Genomic DNA, 22526 nt, shown 5'->3' with positions numbered 1-22526 from the left:
GTGACCAATTTTTTCGTATACATCAGGGTGGAAAAAAATTATGGGCCCTGGAGGGAAAGTACTTTAAAACCTTAAGTTACCTCATTTTACACAGGACACATTCTTTTATTTTTTTTAATAATCAAAGCACGGCTCATGGAGAGACTGAGGTCCGCTTGGCAACAAATCCCGAGAATTGGCATAGGCACTAGTTTTATTGACAATCGAACTGAGATTCAATCAATTTTCAGTCAGACTGCCGCCGCAGTAATTCCATTCGGGGCCGGATGAAGGATGACTCACGTTAGAGCGGGCCGGGGCCAGGCCAGAGCTTCTGGCGCTTCGTTTTCTATGGGAAGCACCACGTGATCACCGATGTGAAGAATCGAATGGTATCCTTACTTATTTCGTTTTCGAAAGTTAAAAAAAAACTTTTAAGTAGGTACATATTTTGAAACTTTCAGGTGCTGTATTTTTGTATTATTTCCATTTTTTTATATGTACAATATTGTGATAAATTGCCCATTTACTATTTATTTTACTAGATTTTGTTATAAAATTCAACATGTGTCATCAATCATCATCGGCAGGTCAACGCACTTTTAACATCAAACGACTCGGTTGAAAACGTCAAAGACGGGGTCAGACGTCAGTTTATATAAAGGCACTGATATAAAGGAAAGGAGTTTCTTTTGTTCCTGCTCTAGCCGCTTTTCTGGCTTTATTCTTACAGATTGTTTATATATACAATTTTGAACTGCAAGTAGGCCACGTCAGACAAAAGCTGCCGGTCGTACATAAGCTTTTTAATTGGCATCACAGGCTCTGTTAATTAAATAACTTTGTGGTATATTTTACCTGCTAACTGCATATTTTATTACAAGTTTCTTTTGAATGTTTGCATGGGGTTTTAATGTAAGTGCGCGTCGGCAGAAAATTGCATTAAAAATTGAATTTGGAGTCACGGTTGGTTTCGAGTAGAACATTCCTAATTTTCTGGTTTATTTATACCTACTCATACCTACTTGTTCAATTCATTACGTCTCGAAGAATGCAAAACCAAATACGAGTAAAATTAGTAAAAAATATCTTAAGTAGGTACTATAAACAATAAACAATTGGACAAGGATTGAAAAACGCTTTTTAAAAATTCGTTTATGTTACTTATGAATGCAAAATAATGTAAATAATCGTATATAATTTATAATTGTTACATATTTGCTGTGATTTATTTTTAAGTGTTTTGCAATAAAAAGACACGGCAAGATCGCTTACCTTCTTTCTAATGCTAAAAAAAGTGGCCAAGTGCGAGTCGGACTCGCCCATGAAGGGTTCCGTATTTAGGCGATTTATGACGTATAAAAAAAAACTACTTACTAGATCTCGTTCAAACCAATTTTCGGTGGAAGTTTACACGGTAATGTACATAATATATTTTTTTTAGTTTTATCATTCTCTTATTTTAGAAGTTACGGGGGGGGGGGGGGCACACATTTTACCACTTTGGAAGTGTCTCTCGCGCAAACTATTCAGTTTAGAAAAAAATGATATTAGAAACCTCAATATCATTTTTGAAGACCTATCCATAGATATCCCACACGTATGGGTTTGATGAAAAAAAAATTTTTGAGTTTCAGTTCGAAGTATGGGAAACCCCAAAAATTTATTGTTTTTTTTCTATTTTTATGTGAAAATCTTAATGCGGTTCACAGAATACATCTACTTACCAAGTTTCAACAGTATAGTTCTTATAGTTTCGGAGAAAAGTGGCTGTGACATACGGACGGACAGACAGACGGACAGACGGACAGACAGACATGACGAATCTATAAGGGTTCCGTTTTTTGCCATTTGGCTACGGAACCCTAAAAACGGACTACAAATAGAGCTGTGCGCTGAGCAGGAAATCATAGATCATAAACAATGATAATCCCGGCTTGATTAGGTATTTTAGTTTGCCGCACCTTTCACCATTTTTTTAATTTGCACATGCATAGGTATTTTGTATTTTTTCTTTTCTGCCTAAACTATTTACACCATCAATTCGCACAATAACATACCCTTTTCTAAACCCATTCCCATTAACATTATCCGCGGTCGTTATCCCGGCCTGTCACGTCCCTACTCCGTCAAATGTCTCAGATCTTTTCTTCCAATTATCGACCAATTCGAATCAAGTAAAACTAGTATAAACCACCCTTAGAGTTCACTGGTTATTATAGATATTGAGGCCACGTTACACTGGTCAGGTAAGACCACGAAAGGTATGGTTACTTGGTTACCCGATCTGGTTACAATAGTGACATTGACAGATAATTTAATACGATGCCAATTTTATTGTGCAGTTTGGAAAGTGTCGGTGTCCGGTTTGAAGGACCATTTTTTGCTACAGTGATATTCCAAATTAGAAAGAGTATTTTTTTCCTATTTACTTAAATAACTTCTAAACTATTCATCTTTCAACTATAAAAATATATATATTTGAGATTCTCACAAAGAGCTCTTTCATTTGATATCGTTTGCAAAACATTAATTGTATTTTAATTTTCACATTTAAGTTAATAAAAATAGGCTGTAACCGGTGGACAGACAGACAGACGCGCGAGTGACCCTATAAGTGTTCCATTTTTTCCTTTTGGTACGGAACCCTAAAAACCAACCTATTGGGACTCGGTCAATTTGTGCAAGTAATATTTATTTATTTAAATTGGACCTAATCACGACCTCCGTAATGAAACCTAAGGCTTAAATTTGACTTGAATATTCATTAAATTATGATTTAAGTCTCCGTAATTTGTTTAGCTATTTAAGAGAGTAGTTTTCATATTCTAGATGTTGGTAGAATTTTCCAGCACACAAGATTCAAGTAAGGTCAAGTGAGGTAAATGCAACTATGGGGTTATTGCGTATCTCCGTCTCCGTTCTTTCTCGAATACGATTGGTCGAAACGCCCTCTACTATGCAACGTTTCATTTCCAAGTAGCTCAGGCATGAAACGTTGCATAGTAGAGGGCGTTTCGACCAATCGTATTCGAGAAAGAACGGAGAGACGCAATAACCCCATAGTTGCATTTACCTTCCTTGACCTTAACATATATATATTAATAGTTTTATTACTTTTTAACTTTTTAACTTTCAAATACCATCGTAAATCTCAGATTTGATTTAAAATTTTCATTTCATTTCATTTAATTGCATTTCTAAAGTTTTATTACTTTTTACGTGGGTACTTTAATTTCGCCAATGGCTATAACGTTGAAGATAATTTACTTGCTATTTATATCAAGGTCCCTTCTATCTCAGATAGGTATCTGATTGACTGAATAGCAAGAAATGTGAATGGAAAGAATTCTAAGAATATTTCATTTCATATTTAAACTAAACTTTGACGTCTTTGCAGTTGAAATGGAAGCTGCAAGCGCAAAGGCACACTATTATACCCAAGTGATATTATTATGCCATATATTAACTTTATTATATTTCAGGGGACCAACCCATATCACTGGGTTGATATGAATGAAAGAAACTATCAGAATATATCTACGTAGAGATGGCAGCTTCTTCGCACAAAGTATAAGTATTGCGAATATTGCAATACAGCGAGGAAATGCTGCCAGCATCTACGGCAACATGCCGCAGGGGATTTCGTTTGTATTTATTTTGGGATTAGTGGTACAGTTTATTTTTAGATTTAGCTTGTAAGTTTTATAGGTTAGTTATTTAATTCTTGTATTTTTTATTTAATATTTTAATAAATTTTGAATGAAATAGATTTAATTATGCATTAAGCCACGTGTGTTCAGGTTTTCTCATATTTTTGCTCGAACTCATCAAATTACTTTTTTTATGTTAAAACTTATAAAAGTTTAATTCAGAAACACAATATCCGCGGTCCCGGGCACGCACAGCCGTCTCGCTCACGCTTACGCTCAGTGAGATTGCAATAAAAAAAAATAAAAAAAATTTAAAAGCAATATCATAATTGTTTTTAGCTTTTATTGCGTAAAATAGTTTAAATTTTTGAAGGTGCGTTATACCTATGTTCGTGGTTTGTGTATATGTCTATGTCTATCTATACTTGCCACCACCACCAGATACCAGATCTTGACAGTAGAAAAAGGCGGCAAATTTGAAAAATGTAGGCGCGAAGGGATATCGTCCCATAGAAAATTTGAATATCGCGCCTTTTTATACTGACAAGATTTGGTAGAACGGCTATATGCTATGTTTTTTTCCTATCGAGTGAAAGTTAAGAAATCAGGTTTCGAATCGATGCAGTTACTAGAGAAAAGCCTCAATTGAGCTAAAGCACTAGCCTAATGGGTGCTAACTGCTAAGTTAATAGTTTTGCTAACTGTAGGTATACATGTATAATAAATACATTGTATTTCGCAATAACTCCGTACCGTTTATTACCGGTATTCCAATTAATCGGTACCGTGACGAATGTGCAATTTAATTTGCTTTTTAGATTTTCTCATTGGAAACCTTATTGGCTTTTCCAATAAATCCTATCATATTCAACGCCGTGGAAAAATTACTCGTACATATGTGATACACGTACGTACGCCGTGTACAAGGATATGTAATTACACCCAGTAAATCATGTGTTTGAATCAGCTAGCTCATCAGAAATATACTAGCGTAAAAAAGGTTTTAAAACAAGCAACAACGGTTGCACTCCGAGAGTGCCGATAGAAGTGAAAACTCACCTCACTATGTTACCGACGCCCGGTAACACGATACATACGTTTAGCGGAGGTATTCTATTTATTTATTATATATTATTATAATTCTCAAATAAAATCACACTTTTTCATTGACATGTTTATTTACATACTGCCATGACAACGTCAAATTATTTGAACATAAAGTCTATTTTTTTATTCGGTAGACTAAAATTACATTTCATAGTATGAGATGACACATGATGTTCATACTATGAAAAGTCATTTCAGTCTACGGAATAAAAAAATAGACTTTAGGTAAAGAGTCTTGAAAAGGAGTCCGCAACATAAATGTCAAATAACATTGAGTTTTTCTTTATTGATTTAAATGCGATCTAAATTATGAGTGGCCATCTAAACTTTACGCCCCTTACGGTCACGTAATCGCCTTACGCTGTCTCGAGTTTATCATTTTTTCCCCACCTCAAAAAGTGCCCAGCGCCGCTAAAGAAGTTTTCGCTTCAATAATAATAAGTTAGAATAAGCAACCAATTGTCACTTACCACCTAAGACACTATTGTACCTACTTATTCTTTGCAAATAAATACTTACTTACCTATAATTAGTATTATTATAGGAAAATAAGTTAGTATTATATAAATATATAGGTACCTGGGTCTAGGTATTTAATAAGTGTTATATAGTATCATGGAGATTAAAGTCTTCTTTCACATGATTTAATAATAGAACTAGAACAGTCACCGGAACATTTCTCAGAAATATCCGCGGTCTTAATTTTAACACAGACTTATCTAGTTATTTAATAAGTGTTAAGTATATAACTATAATGGAGATTAAAGTCGAGTCTTCTTTCACATAATTTAATAATAGAAGTGACTGTTCTAGTCACTTGAACATTTCTCAGAAATATCCGCGGTCTTAACACAGACTTATCTAGTTTATCCTAGGTTCAGATGACATCTTGATCCTTGCTATCACCAGCATCGCATTATCCTAGGATTCCGAACGACAATTTAATGGTAATCAGGGTTTTGGTAAGATTAAGATGTTCGAATTATCCATGCCAACTTAGAATTATACTGTCAGTGATAAATTGTTGTATCTACGGCTAAATATTCCGTGAATGTGAATGTGAGATATTCAAGAAATTATGTCGTTGCACTAACCCGGTTGAGATTGATTAATTTAATATTTAATTGAATAGACATTTGTAATTGTATTTAATATTTTTTATTATTTATTTTTATTACTTGTAAAATGTATAGTGACATGTACTTAAAAGTGCCCTTGTGGCCTATTTGCTGAATAAATGTTTAAGAATTTTTTCGAGTTAAAAAAAATGCGGTTCAATTTTAAAACTAAACAAGCTATCGTCAATTCGAACGTGCACTGATATCAAACCAAAATAATTTCAAATAATCGCGCGGATTACAGCTATAGTTCGTTTTTTTTAGCATTAGAAAGAACTTGAGAGAAGGTAAGCGATCTTGACATGTCTTTTAATTGAAAAACGCTTTTTAAATATCAGTAACTATTACTTATGAAAGCAGAAGAATATAATTGATCGTATTAGATTCATAATTGTTACATATTTGCCGTAACTTATTTTTAAAATGTGTTTTTCAATTAAAAGACACATCAAGATTGTTTACCTTATTTCTCATGCTAAAAAAACCGGCCAAGTGCGAGTCGGACTCGCGCACGGAGGGTTCCGCACCATCAACAAAAAATAGAGCAAAACAAGCAAAAAAACGGTCACCCATCCAAGTACTGACCCCGCCCGACGTTGCTTAACTTCGGTCAAAAATCACGTTTGTTGTATGGGAGCCCCACTTAAATCTTTGTTTTTAGTATTAGTTGTTATAGCGGCAACAGAAATACATCATCAGTGAAAGTTTCAACTGTCTAGCTATCACGGTTCGTGAGATACAGCCTGATGGTGACAGACGGACGGACGGACGGACGGACGGACAGCGGAGTCTTAGTAATAGGGTCCCGTTTTTACCCATTGGGTACGGAACCCTAAAAAACGAACTATAACTGATATTATTATGCCCAAGTATTAGGTATGCCCGCTTTGAAATTGGAACTTTCTTTTATTTCTATACGAGTTCAAAACTCGAATTTAATTTGTTCTTGTGCAGTCGCCATCAGATATATCGGAGCGCTCACAAATATCTGAACACGCCTCCATTGTCATTGTCAGGGCGTTAGAGTGGGTGTTCAGATATTGTGAACACCTTGGCCGCGCCGATATATCTGATGCCGACTGTACAATTCCACGGTTATTAGGTTATTACTTACGAGGTTATTAGTTTTTGGCGCGGAAGTCAAATATTTCAAATACAAATGAAGCGATGCAAATGAAAATCACACGATTGTTTGAAAAATACTGCATGAATAGCCTAGCGAATTTAAGGGCTAAAGATATTGTTATTTTCTATCTACTCGTAGTTCACGTCAGTTGCACCTCTTTGCGTATGAATATGTAATATTCTCTATTGTTCTCACATTGAAAACAAAGAATTGCATTCTCAGACTCTTTTTAGGTTCTGTAGTCAACCAGTTTTGCCATGCCCGTCTGTCTATCTGTCTTTGCGTCGGTCTACGTCTGTCCAAAAGTCCAAAGTGTCTAAGGCTCTGCTCCGTGATCGTTAGTGCTAGAAAGATTCAATTCGGCATGGTTATAAATATTTATTTGTCAGTCTAATGAAACAAAATGAAGCAATTATATTAACTTGTTAGGTACTTATTAACTACACTACCTTAGCGTAATTAAGCCCACAGCTGGAAGCAGAACAACGCACCTGCTTACCGTAATAAACGACATAATTTGTCGTAAAAATCACCTTATTATGGTAGACGAAAGATAGTATTACTTACTTTTAACATTTATTGCGTTTTAAGGAGCAAATGTAAGTAAATACCTACGCTGAATTAGCTTCTATTATTAAGTATATCATTTAAGATTCGTGAGGGTTCCGTTGTTTCCTTTTGAAGTACGGCACCCAAAAAACAATAAAATAGCTCAGTAATAATATGAATATAAATCATTATAATAATTTTATTAGATAATTAGAGTCGTGCGTCTCAAAACTAATGTATAAGTACCTATATGTACTTCAGGTAACTCTGTTTAAGGAGATATAACAAGTTTTAAATGTTTTTATTCCAGGATAGACAAAGAAAATTTTAATTTTAGTTCAAATGAAAATTATCTACAGGAAACAAGATAATACTAGTTTGACGGTAATGTAACTAGTGCCAAACCCTTTTTATTATCATATCTGTATGACTTAAACTATAAAATGGCCAGTGTTTTTCTTTCATACTTTTTATTAATATTATATTCTAAGATAAATTACAAAATAAAACCTAAAGTTGCCTAACATGGCCAGTTAATTTTATACATATAACCATTTACAGTTACACAATCATTTTACAACCAGAGCTCGAAGTCAAAGTCGTTAAACTGCCTTGATTTAAAAGTTAGGGAAAAAATGTCGTTTTTTGACGTTCGTTCGAATATTCGGTGACCAAATTTCATGCTTACATTATTGAAGCCAATCAAAAACTCAGTTCGAAAGTTGGCAAATTACAAATTTCCACCAAGTAACGCGGGAGGTCACCGCCTACTTCGCAATTCGCATCAACTTAGGAATTGCTTAAAATTTATACACCGTGTTTTTATTGGATTCCGTTAACTTCAGGGTATAAGTACCTACGTTTAAGAAAACTAAATGACATTGTTAATTTGGTTTTTATTTTATTTTTATGTCGTACCATATCTCGGGACCATGGGGTCCCGGACTTTTGGGAGGCGTGCGTGCCGAAGCCAACAGCGCAGATGCCCTTTAGACAATTTAATCTAAAAGCAAGGGATACACATGGCGGATACCATCCCCGAGCGCACAATTTCATACATCCGGAGATGGTCTCCGCCAGGTGTAAAGACTTAAGACAGCGCAGCACTTATGTGCTGGAACTAAGGTCATAGGCTATATATTTGAATATTGGATGTACGGATATCGGGCTATGGGAGGAGACTAGCGGACACCTGCCGTGACAATCAGTCTCAAAATTGTGAAAGACAGGGTGGCTCGCCTACTCATTTAGTGGGCCCTACAACGGCCGCACGCACAGTGCAACAATAGGGCAACACTTCGGAGCGGCTGTGAGGTTGTCGAGAGGTGAGTCTGCGGTAGCCAGATCCCGGTAATCCGTTCAGCGGGCCGCCGGCGTTATGACATTTTACACTTCCAACCTGGAGCATAGGTCCCGCTCTTGCGACTCCACTCTGGCCGGCCGGTGAAGACAAGCACAGAGGCGAGGGCTAGATGAAAGTGCCCTCTGGAATAGGGACCGCGGTGTCGCCACTCACCGTCAGCTCGCCACAAGCTGCCCCCGTTTTTATTATTATTTTTTATAAATAAAAAGTTTTTTGTATTGGATTTTGAACAGCGCGCCAAGCGGGACTTTTTGGAAACTCAAAATCCCATACAAAATACACTTAATGCAAACGCGTACGTCTCGTCATGCTATCAAATGAAATTTACACACAGTATATAAATATAAACAAAGATGTTGTATCGTGAAATCGATATTAATTAAGGTGTAGGTAAAGGTTACAATTTGTTGGGTTTCCCCGCAATCCACTGAGTTTCTCTTCTTCTGTAATACTAATTAATCGTCTTGGTCTACATAAATTAATTAAATTAACATAGACATGATTGTAGGTATTGTTCCTGAACAGGTGCTCAACAGTGGGACGTCTGAATATTGTTTAAAGACTTAAATTTTGACAGCGATTCAGGGACGAATCATACTATCCCTTTCTAATGTACGCCACATACCTTTCGGCTATTTAGGGTTGTCAAAATCCATGTCTTTATCTTATCTGTGGTCGTGCACGCAAAAGAACGCTAAGTGGTGCCAACCCTAATAATTGCTCGAAACAATGTTGAGCCGAATGGAGCAAAGTTTGACCGAAAGGAGGAGTGTCTCCCCACTAAGGCTCCCCACTAAGGCTACTCCCCACATGCACTGTAGTGCTTGAAAACGTTTATACGACGTAATTATAGTAAAAATTAGCTAAAAATTTATAAATAGTCGTGATTACCGCTTTTATACGATATATGTGTATATAGGTAGATAGATTTTGTTAATTTTAATTTTGTAGGTATTATTTCTGTTTTTATATGTTTATGTTTGTAAATAGGTACTTAATAAATACGATATATTGGTGTTTCAACCACCGTAACTCGGCTGCTATACGATTACAGGCTGAGTAAATCAATTCTTATACGACTGTTTTGCTAGTTGGGTAGGCTCTCCGATACATGTCTCGCGAGTGACTAAAATTATGCAAGTTACACCGCGTATATTTAGGCTTAACATTTTATTTTGTGTCACAAAAACATATTGTGCTAAGAATCACTTCATTCAAATAAGTTTGTATTTATCTAGTCACACCAAAACGAGGATACATGTATTAAGTACGGAACACAGCGATTTTAAATAGTTAGAGGATTTACAGTAGGTATTTTACATAAAGTTTTAGGTACACGAGTCTAGACCCAGCTTAACTACCTAAATGTAAACATAATTAGGTATTTAGGTAAAATATGGAAACTAGCGAATGATATGATAATTAAATCTTACGTACCTAAGTCAGTCTAACACTTTACATTTAAACGGCACCATTTTGAACGGCCTTTTTACCAGGCTTTAAAAATGACGTTTGTTATTTTGTTGCGGTCTCTGTTTTTTTTTTGCTTTTTAACTTTTTTATGAATTTTCCCATTCTCGAAGACGGTTGGACTGATTGGAACTTTTAATCAAATGGTTTCATTGCTATCGCGTCAGGAATGATGGGACCTTGGAGCTAATACTAATAAAATAAAACATCCACCTCTATCAATGCTAATATTCGGGTGGTGGCTGAAATTTGCAGTTATGAACATACTGATACAAAATTTCCACCAAGACGTATACAGGGTGGTTTATATTATGTCAATGTGTCTAGTTGACCTACATAACACTATATTAGTACAATGTGCGAATAAAGATCTCTCATCTCAAAAAAGTAGATAACTAAATGTACTAAATTAAAGGTTTACTTAATTTTATTTATCATATCATAACACGGGAATAAAAATAAATAAATGTATGTGTGCTGTGTACGCAATAAAGTTCTTACTTATTTCGAGTCTTTCAGGCGTTTGAATTAGGCTTAGCACGCACTGCGGTTTTTTTCTTGCGGTTGCGGTCAAAATGTAGCAAGTTGCGTGCGTGCACTTATAAAGAATGCCGTACGTTACATTTTTTGAGGTAGCGGGACCGCTTTTTAAAAACCGCAGTGCGTGCTAAGCCTTAGTTCCTATAGGGAGCGCGACCGCGAGCCGAGAGCGCAACAAGTGCGTAGCCGCTTTCGGAGATTCTCATTATAGGGCATTATGTATAGCCGGTCAAACAACGTTGTCAGTAGAAAATGAAATGAAAATTAAAAAAAAAAAGATTTAAGATAAGTGTTTAGGATGAATGGAGCCAAATTAAAATTTTATATAGGAAAATTATCCCGCCTACATTTTTTAAATTTGCTGCTTTTTTCTACTGACGGAAATGGCTTGAAGGAGTTGAAAGACTTTCCTAATATTTATTTCACTGCGTTTTTTAATACCTACTTAGTAAGTGGAACCGAATATTTATTGAAAAAGTGAAGATGCTATATATTACAATAGGGTCCCACAATTCGGACATCTTAAAACTTTTTGACTAACTTCTTATACTTTATAGAGTATGACCAAGATAAGTCTGCAACTATTTTGGTAGCACACGCTAGCAATATCTTAAACGACAAACTTCTATGAAATTATGGCGTATAAAATAACACGCACTGCGTGTGCTACCAAAATAGTTGCAGACTTATTTTGGTCTAACTCTACTAACTTTTATGTGATATCAGTACACTTCGGTCAATAAAAACTGACTTTTAGAACTCTAATCTACAAATAAAAAGTTACACACTTACCTTTACGTTGTTGTCGATTAGTTTTCACGTTACAAAGACTTAAAAATAATTTAATAAATATTAGGTACCCAAAAATCACTATTTATCACCTATAAAAATTTTGAATTTTTCAGGAAAAAAATAAAGCGAGAGTAATAAAACAAAAAAGTTTCTGATAAACAAAAATTTAATGAATAAAAGAAAAAACAAAGCAGTTAAAAAATCTGGCCATGCATTTTCGTTACAACGAAAAGTTTTAAAATTCGATCATTATAAGAAACTAAAGGTAAACTTCATATAAATTTCTGAAATAGCCGCTTTATAAATAAAAGGTATCGAAAATCCTTGGCCAAAAAAATATATTTGCCCAAAAAAAAGTCAAGCAAACTTAAACTTTTTACAACCTCAAACACTGAAATTAAAAAAATATATATAAAATCAACATTAAAAACTATTTAAAACAAAACAATTTATAACCAGCCATAAAACATTAAAAACCTCGAATTCGAAATTTAAATTCGTAACTGACCGGCCAGCAGGGCGAGCACGGCGACGCGCGCGGTCTTCATTCTGCCTCGGAACTGTAATGCCGCGCGGCAGGTCGCCAGCGCCTTTATATGGGACACGATACAAACAGCAACACTCCTAACTGTACATCGTTGGACCTTATTACAAAAGGCATAAGGTCCATTGATGTACAAGTTAATAGTGTGGGCGATGGCTACGGCATGGTGCACGCAATTTTTATTACATCAAGCTTTTATTTGTCTTGTAAGTAATGTATGTTTGGGTCAAAACTTACAAGCTTAATTAGACCAACTTCTCAATTCGATTGAGCGGATAATTTACATACATACACACTTACACAGTATGTAAGTTATGATGACAGTTATACAGTGTAATATTATTATTACATAAAAAAGTCCCAAGCGCAGTATGGTTCCATTTTTATCGCCGTCACTATGCCCGTCACTTTCGCACTTACATACTTGTTAGAAGGTGACCGGCATGGTGACAAGCGATAAAAACGCGACCGATATAAACATCCTTCTTGCTTGCAAATGAAATGTACCTTATAAACCCACTAACGCAAAATACACAAACGTAGTACTGTGGACTTGCCCATTCGGTAGGACACGCCAGCGGCAGCGCCAGGCATACATAAAAGCGAATAAAACGTGCGTAAAAGTTTATTATGAAACATAAAAAATCTCATTTATTAGATGCGGTGACAGAAGTATTGATATGAATATACTCGTAGTATTAGGTACACCGGTAGCAATACATTTTATTAGCACTTTCATGTGACGACCCAGTTTGTCATATTTTTACACGACTGCCCAAAAAAAGAGTGTATTGTTTTGTACCATTTACGTTGACCAGTCGCGTTTTTTAAAACTACGCGTTATACAATGTGTGACAAAAATAATGGGGATCCGTTTAGTTAAGGGCATATTCGCGGCGCGGCGTGCAGAAATACGAGGTGCGCTGCTATCCGTGAACGCCACTCATTAAAAAAACAAATGAAGAATGATTTATTTAGGTATCAAAAATGCAGCTTATAGCCTTTTGATAGGGTTATTTATTGGGTTAATTGTGGAATTAACCACTTAATTTTATCAGTAAACATACGACTTCACCCCCCGTCGCCATTCCCATGAAATTCCTAACCATGTTGTTGGAAATACGAATAGTGTCTTTCATTTGTTTGGGCGATTGCTGCGTCGTTAAAATGACGCACATTCGGGTATTTACTATTTATCCCAAGAGAACATGTTATGATTTTTTTTTAATCTATACATATTTAAAAGAAGGCTTTATCAATAAGACATGTCGGCACCGTTGGGCCTCTATATTACAGAATTTCAATAAGTGTTACTAAACAGCTAGACATCTAAAAAACTGTATACGAATTTCGCAGTTTTAGACAGGGGTTCCGCTAATATTGATTGAAAAACCATAATATCCGTTACTGCATAACCCCTATCTTGAAATAGTTGTGCCCTCTATGTTATGATCATAAGAATTATTTCACGTTGTCGAACTATCTTTTTTGAATAATAACCTATTCATAGTTTTTCTATGTTAAATAAAATCATCAGCGATGTCAAATGAATGAACCTTATAACACCCAATTTAAATAAGTTTATTTTGTACCTGTTGCACAAAATACTATTTTAAAAGGCTTATGCCTTCATACCATATTTTTTTCCCCATAAGTAATTCCCTGTCCGCTAAAAATATAAAATCATTATTAATTAATTTAATTTGACTTTGGATTTAATGAAGATCTTCCCGTATAAGTAATAAAAGAAAAAAATCCTAGAAAATTGGAAAAAAATATTTTCCTCGTGCGTAATAAAGCATTTTCTCTATTCACAAACATACTTAAAACACAACTTTAATATATTATAGTTTATTGAACTTATGAAACAAAACTCTAAGGCGGGTATATTTATGGAGACGAAATAACTTTCAGTGATAAGTATTGTCACAGAATAAGTAATACATACACAATACATAGATAGTATTATCATACAGAACGGCCACGCACCGCCCCGCCCCGACTCGCATTACCTCGCCCCGCGACATATATGAATCTGGCGGACTTCTGGCGTACTCTCAGTAAAGTGACTTACCCACATATACACAATGACGCGTGTACATGCCGTGTCCACATATAAACGCAAATGATTTTTGATGTATGGCGTATCCGCCCTGTGGTGTTGTCATAAACGCCTAGGTACACCTCTCTATTGTTTTGTACTGTCTGCTTAATCTATGTGTAATTTTCTACAACGATGCAACAACAACGATGATTACTGCTCTAGTTCTGCAGCGCGACATTACTGCTGACTGCATTGCTGTCTCAAATGACAAATTGAGGCAGTAACATCGAGTATGACAATTACAATTTTTTTATTAATAGTTGTTCACTGCATTGCTGCAGGAACATTTAAAGTGGTAATTTTTTTCGATTTTTTATTATTTGACATTTGCGGCAGGAATGCGGTCGGCAGCAATGTCACGCTGCAATACTGGTCACCTTGTATGTTTTCAGCTTCAGCCATTACAAAACGTGTTTTATATTCCGTCCCTCATTTAGTCTCCCGGCAGTTTTGGAGACTAAATACCATGCCCAACAACATACTAAAAGTTGGTAGCGGTTTCCGGATCTGAACTATCTCTTCGACCGTTTCCCATAAGGCATAGTACTATCAAGAACGCGCAAATAGTATTTATCTTTACTTGCTTAGGTACTTTCCCCGCCCTCCGTCACGTCACAGTCACGTCATATCGATGACTAATCTTCTTCATTTGTAGCCGTCACGCGATATATCGACACTTTTCCGAGGAGTCGGGTTTAATAGGTAGCAATCCACCTATCCCGATGACAAGAAAGGTCGGTAAGGAGATTCGGTACAATACGGAGTAAGTAGGCGGAAAATACAATAAAAAGGCCCATTTACATGGTGCGATTTTCTCGCACGTTTTGGGGCAAGAAGTCGTATGACATTATCGTATGTAATAATCGTCAGGCGATTCTCGTACAAAAATGTTTACATTCATGCGAGAAATAATAAAAAACCGGCTAAGTGCGAGTCGGACTCGCGCACGGAGGGTTCCGCACCATCAACAAAAAATAGAGCAAAACAAGCAAAAAAACGGTCACCCATCCAAGTACTGACCCTTCTACTTTACTTCTACGGGTTTTTAAGGACGTTTCACTCTCATTACATGTCAAAGAAAAGTGATTTCATTAATTATCTTAAATACCTACTTTAGCTTAAAACAGCAGTATTGCCATTAAGGCGAACCTATATCATGATTTATTAACCCGGTTCACTAGAAACTTTAATAACGTAATTAAAATTCTAATTTATGACCATAATGTTACCGTAAGGGCGGTGACATTTCCAACGCTTTGTGCGAAATACGTGGGACGGCCCAGGGGCGCGATATTGCTTTTTTTGCTAGGTACTTATGTACCTACCTATATCCTCCTGAGTCCCCCCTTGTCATTATTGCAGTTTTGAATTTGGAACCTTCCTGTATTCCATTTTAATTCTAAATTCGATTTGAATTAAATCCTTTATAAAGGCCTAGGAGCCAGGAGGATATGAAAAACGTCCCTCGTGCTAATAAGATGCAGTAGTTTCAGAGAACACAGTTTTTGAAAAGTCGTAGCGGTTTTTTAGATCACAATAAGGTTGCCAAAAAAAAAAATTAGCAATCTTGAGGTCTTCTAGGGATTTCAGCGATTCTAATTGAGTTTTTGACTTTCGCTCGATAAAAAAATCAAGATCATAGGTGTAGGTACTTTGCTTAATGTACCTACATTCATGCATGTTGTGTTGCGTACAATAAATTGAAGCTGAGTCTTGATATGAAAATGGTGTTTGATTGTCGCTTACCAAGTACAGTCGCCATCAGATATATCGGAGCGGCCAAGGTGTTCAGAATATCTGAACACGCTCTCTAATGCCCTGACAATAGAGGCATGTTCAGATATTTGTGAGCGCCTTAGCCGCTCTGATATATCTGATTGGCGCAGTCGGTAGGATACGAACCTACGCTCCCAAAGGGAATCTGATTTCCAATCACTCAGAGGTCTAAAATGTATTTAATTTTTTTAAATACATTTTACACAAAAAAGAAAAATATGAATGTATAAAAATGCGCAATTATGCTTAATGGGGTCGTGATTTGACGTTACGAATACGAAAGGTCGGTCAAGGTTAGGTATCCAGGGTTTTATAGACAAACTGACACTGAGGTTTATCTAAATAACCACAGACTCTAATATCTGGGAGACCGAGCTTTGCTCGAAAACATATAAAAAATCAAAAATGCGCGTTTTCCCAGAGTTAAGACCTAGGTAGATCGAGTTTTCGCCACCGAAAACCCCCGTATAGCAAATTTCATCAAAATCGTTAAAGCCGTTTCCGAGATCTCTGAAACCTAGACCTAGTCCACGCTAAGCTAAAATAAACATCAAAGAAGGATCAATTACATAAGTACATACATATTATAATGGTTTTAAGACACAATTGCCTAGAATTTCATTGAAGCACGCAGTATCTTTCAAAACCCTTTATTAAACTACACAAAAAAATAAGTTTTGCACCAGAAAAATACTTGAGTTAAAATATTACTAAAATAACATAAGTAATGTCAAAATAAGCAAGGCTTTAAAGTGAAAACATACAAAATGTTTGGAAAGAGCGCAGTTAAAAAACTTGTAATACTTGAGCAATAGGTAAGTATATTGAAATTCCTTCGAAGTTAAAAGTTCTAATCAAAAACGATAAATCATTAAAATAATTTCTGCAATCACGTGTCGTTTAAATTAACATAATTATTATGATTTATGGCCATGGGTTACATATTCGAAGTTATACATCAGGGTAATTTTGTTATGCCTGACCATACTCTGTGCGGTAAATATGTTGGTCATAGAACAACTTTTACTATGGAGTCAACCCCGAAATCGCGAAAAAAACTACAGTAGAATATTATGACTCCGCTTACTATGACGTAATTACTGTGCGAAGTTTGGTTTTCATATACGATTCTTTGTGATAAATTCGGATAAGATGACTTTGCTTAATAGTGACAAACCGCTTACAATGACCTAAAAATCCTATATTCATGAAATTATGTCCGGTTATACTGGCTGGCGGTTCGCTGGTTTTCGTGGCCGTCCCCACGTATTTCTCTGCCAGCACGTTTGGTTCATGCGAGGCGGTTAAGTTGTTTTAGTTTTGATTCTCAGTGACAAGTTGATAAGTTAATAAAACTCATCTCTCACAAAGTAATTTATGATTAATTTGGAAAAATATGGGAAAAATAAACAAAAATAAGAAGTTATCAACTATGCTTTATATGACATCCGCTTAGTATGACGTACTTGTCCCTTCTCTTTGATGTCATTATAAGCGGATTCTACTGTATATGTTTCTAAGTAGGTAGGTATCTAAATATATTATATAGAAGACGAAAGGGGTCGACGACGCTCCTCCATACAAACGTATTCCCCATTTTCCTCCCTGCATAGATATTTTTACACAATTTGATGTCTATTAACCACAGCTATGCCCCTTCGTTAATTTTTTTCCGATTTTTATTTATTATAAAAGAAAAGTAGAGTGTTTATCTCGGGTCAAAGGCACCATTTCAGTCTCAGAAATGGGTGTCTTTCATCCTTTGGTTAACAATCTGCTATAAATAATTCCCTAGTCATTACAGTTCCTCTTTATTTCAGTTATATGTACTTTACTGTTGCTCTGTAAACAAAATAGCCTAAAATAAGGTCGACAAAGGCTGAAATCTTCGAAGTCACCTGTTTATTTGAAGCGTAAATCCCTTTCCTCTCAATAGAGTGAACAGATCCAATTTATCTCGGCCCACAAGTTTTAGTTTTCTAATTGTCTTTGGCGTAAACAACTTACTGCCGTATTCGAACTTCAAGATATTCACAAGAGACGACACGTACTAGATCCATTCTAGATACGTTATAGTTTAGATTTCAACTAGTTCGCTTTTGCAGGGCAATTCGAGCAATCAATGTCACTTTTACGTAAGATAGAGTTAGATATCTATTAGATGTGAATTGGATCTCTAAGCCATATCTTGTGGAAATCGTTCAAGAGTATCTCCAGAATCGCGCAAATATCAAATTTGACAGGTTAGATCTTAAACACATCGTTATCGTATCTTGGCGATGTCTAAAAGATATCTAACAGATATCTATTTCAAAATCCGAATCGGACCGTATTCCTGGAAACGGGTAGAAACGCGTTACATTTACACACATTTAACCCTTCGTATGTCTAAGCACTGATGAAGCTAGTGAATTTAAATACATTGTATTAAACAATATTATAGTTCTAAATTAAAGTTAAGTTAATCGATGATTTGAATTTGTTATTCTTTTTCGTAACGCAGTAGATAACGGCATACGAAGCCCTATGTGGCTACCACCAGTTTGAAACTGACATAAATGCGATCGAGAACGTAATTTACTTTCTATGCGTCTCGCTCGTACTCGCATATTAGTGCAAGCGAGATGTATAGAAAATAAATTACGTAGACGTTAGCGCATATGTCAGTTGACACTATCAGTGACTAATCGCACGGGTACCTACTAGTGTACGTTTTATATTCGGTAGCGTGAGGCTAGGTTCACACGGCAACGTCCTGCACGCTTTTTCACGCATTCGATTTTAAACGTATTAATAATTCGTTATCTATAGAAGATTCGTCAACCATTTTGAAATAACCTCGAAATTCCAAACGAAATACGTGTGATCCCTCCGAAAAACGCTCGAGTACTATAGACGCTTTTTCGTTAAAAAAGCGGCTAAGTGCGAGTCGGACTCGCCCATGAAGGGTTCCGTATTTAGGCGATTTATGACGTATAAAAAAAAACTACTTACTAGATCTCGTTCAAACCAATTTTCGGTGGAAGTTTACATGGTAATGTACATCATATATTTTTTTGATACCCCACACGTATGGGTTTGATGAAAAAAAAATTTTGAGTTTCAGTTCGAAGTATGGGGAACCCCAAAAATGTATTGTTTTTTTTTCTATTTTTGTGTGAAAATCTTAATGCGGTTCACAGAATACATCTACTTACCAAGTTTCAACAGTATAGTTCTTATAGTTTCGGAGAAAAGTGGCTGTGACATACGGACGGACAGACAGACGGACAGACAGACAGACATGACGAATCTATAAGGGTTCCGTTTTTTGCCATTTGGCTACGGAACCCTAAAAACGTATAAAATTGTGCCGTGTGAATGAAACAGAACTATACTACTCGCCACTGCCGAATACGTTAAAAGTTCATTCGATTTGCTTGACAAGTCCGGTGAGTATCCGTTTAAACGTATAAAGAATGTACGTTTTTTTGCAGTACAAACGCCGTGTGAATGGTTCTATGCACAAAGTATATGCCACTATTTATCCGTTAAGACGTATACTGCAAAAAAACGTGCAGGACAATGCCGTGTGAACGAAGCCTGACGGACGTACAACGCGTTTGCGTTAAGTCTTATTTGTATGTGAATTTGAACAGCGCGCCAAACGGGACGTTTTGGTAACTCAAAATCCCATACAAAATGAGATCAACGCAAACACGTACGTCACGTCACGCTATCGAATGAAATTTACATTAGGGGTAGGTACGGGTAGTTACGCGTTACATTTACACACCAAGTTAATCGATGGTTTGAATTTGTTATTCTTCGTAACGCAGTAGATAACGACATACAGGGCAGGGTGTTGAGTTTTTCGGCTTTTACCTAAATTACCTAATATTATGTATAATTAGTTTTCCGTTTTTTGGCCTCAGAACGGATTGATTAAAATCTTTCAGCTCCCTCGTGGGCACGTTGTATATTAAGGCGTCATAACACAATAAAAGACAAAAATTACTTACAAAGGAACCCATAAATCACCATCCTAACACCATCACTACCTATTCTAAGAAAATGGCATAAGTAGAAAACATTAGTTTACAAACCGGTCATTAACTAGAGTAAGCTTCGTGCGAATGGGGCGTGGTGGACTATCGGTATCCGTTTCGGTTACGAATACCTACCTAACTATCACTAGTTCTAAGAAAGTTAGAAGGGGTAAAAACTTAGATTGAGTAAGTGGAGCGGTTTAGATGGGTCAAAAACGTAACTTATACAGTCTTATACTAACAAAAGTTTGTAGGGTGACGCTACAGTTATTGACCATGCCACTCGTAACAATTAAGGATTTAATTGGCAAAATTACCTATGCCATTTAGATTCCTCTAAATAAATGTACCCACTTAGCCATACTCAGAAGTTAAAGACATGGTATACCTACATATAATAATTTCATTAAAATGTTTTAGTTTTAGTAAATTTTATCAGTATTTGTTGCCTACGACTACTTCATAAGGAATCTAGCTAACAAAAACCTATTTCAGGCAGTCATAAACAAGTGCGAGTCGGACTCGCCCATGAAGGGTTCCGTATTTAGGCGATTTATGACGTATAAAAAAAAACTACTTACTAGATCTCGTTCAAACTAATTTTCGGTGGAAGTTTACATGGTAATGTACATCATATATTTTTTTTAGTTTTATCATTCTCTTATTTTAGAAGTTACAGGGGGGGGACACACATTTTACCACTTTGGAAGTGTCTCTCGCGCAAACTATTCAGTTTAGAAAAAAATGATATTAGAAACCTCAATATCATTTTTGAAGACCTATCCATAGATACCCCACACGTATGGGTTTGATGAAAAAAAAATTTTTGAGTTTCAGTTCGAAGTATGGGGAACCCCAAAAATTTATTGTTTTTTTCTATTTTTGTGTGAAAATCTTAATGCGGTTCACAGAATACATCTACTTACCAAGTTTCAACAGTATAGTTCTTATAGTTTCGGAGAAAAGTGGCTGTGACATACGGACGGACAGACAGACGGACAGACGGACAGACAGACAGACAGACATGACGAATCTATAAGGGTTCCGTTTTTGCCATTTGGCTACGGAACCCTAAAAACACGGTATTTTGTCTCCACAACGTCATTCCAATCAACCTCGTAATCGCTGAAAGAAATTAATTTAAATTCCCAAAAAGTTCCCTAAATGCCCCCGAGGCATGTCTTTAAAGGTGTCAATCCTTTGATCTTCCTCTATAATTGGTTTCATCGGACACCATAGGTACATACTTAGTACTCTATACATACCATATAAGACAGTGTTCATGGCAAATTGTACGCTTTATTATTGAAGACATACGGTGCATTATCGATTAGGTAGTTAAGATTGTTGTACGTATCTATCTTTCGATTTATCTTTAGGTTGCGTGCCCGGGGTTGTTATTGCAATCGCTAGCCGAATTAAAACGACATGCAAATATGTAGGTACATCACATGTATAAAACAAAGTCGCTTCCCGCTGTCTGTCTGTATGTATGCTTAGATCTTTAAAACTACGCAACGGATTTTGATGCGGTTATTTTTAATAGATAGTGATTCAAGAGGAAGGTTTATTATGTATAATTTGTTAACCCGTGCGAAGCCGGGGCGGATCGCTAGTGTAGGTATAAAGCCCGTCACATACGGAGCGATAATATACGACATACCGTAAGATACGGCATTTTACGATGTCTTTTACGTACTACATATTTGACAGAGTCCACACACGACACGAAGCTATAATATATATTTTGGTAGAGTCTGTGCGGAAAGAGAAGAGTCGTGGAATGTATTGGTTCCCATATATTCCACGACTCTTCTCTTTCCGAACAGACTCTATCTTACGATATCTTAGAGCACGGTATCTTAAGATAGGTACCTTAAGATGTTATAGCTCGGTATATTACGATATATTTTGGGATATTACGTTTCTGAATCCCCTGGACAAGGGGAATGGTGCAAGTAGGCTTAGTAGTTTAGCAGTGACTCAGTTACGCGGGAATAATGTATTTTACATTGAGGTCAGTTCTTAGAAGGAAATTTACTTTTCGGTGTAATCTATCATGTGGTGTAGGGGTGCTGATTATGGTGATTCATAAGTTTAATTTCTTTACTACTCACCCTATTGTTTTGGCAATAAAAAAAGGAAAATTATGCTTTTATTTGATTTTTATGAACACGATGTTTTAATCCATTTTTATGATAAAGGAGGCAAAGGAGCAGACGGATTGCCTAATGGTAAGCGATTACCGCGGCCCATGGACACCGGCAACACAAGAGGGGTTGTAAGTGCGTTGCCGACCGGTCAAGGATTTTAATTTTAAAGTATTACACAAAAGTTATGGCCAGAAAACCAGTTTTGTGGCCTAAAATTGATGAAC

The 22526-nt window shown here is 36.1% G+C and overlaps 1 protein-coding gene across 2 annotated transcripts in view; it reads right to left on the bottom strand.

Annotated features, from left to right (window-relative positions):
• The window catches only part of LOC134653350 (uncharacterized), a 41876-nt gene extending 29627 nt beyond the window's left edge, over positions 1–12249 (bottom strand). Inside the window, exon 1 of one of the 2 annotated variants that reach the window (XM_063508685.1) lies at positions 12206–12249. In XM_063508685.1, coding sequence (XP_063364755.1) covers positions 12206–12245 — 40 coding nt within the window. In that variant the 5' untranslated portion in view covers positions 12246–12249. The remainder of the gene's footprint in view (positions 1–12205) is intronic. The other variant, XM_063508686.1, reaches the window with a different exon arrangement.
• Between the last annotated feature and the right edge of the window lie 10277 nt (positions 12250–22526).

Source organism: Cydia amplana, chromosome 13 (genome assembly GCF_948474715.1).
Source record: "Cydia amplana chromosome 13, ilCydAmpl1.1, whole genome shotgun sequence".
NCBI lineage: Eukaryota > Metazoa > Arthropoda > Insecta > Lepidoptera > Tortricidae > Cydia > Cydia amplana.
Note: the sequence above shows the minus strand (reverse complement) of the source record. Positions and strands in the feature narration are given on the sequence as shown.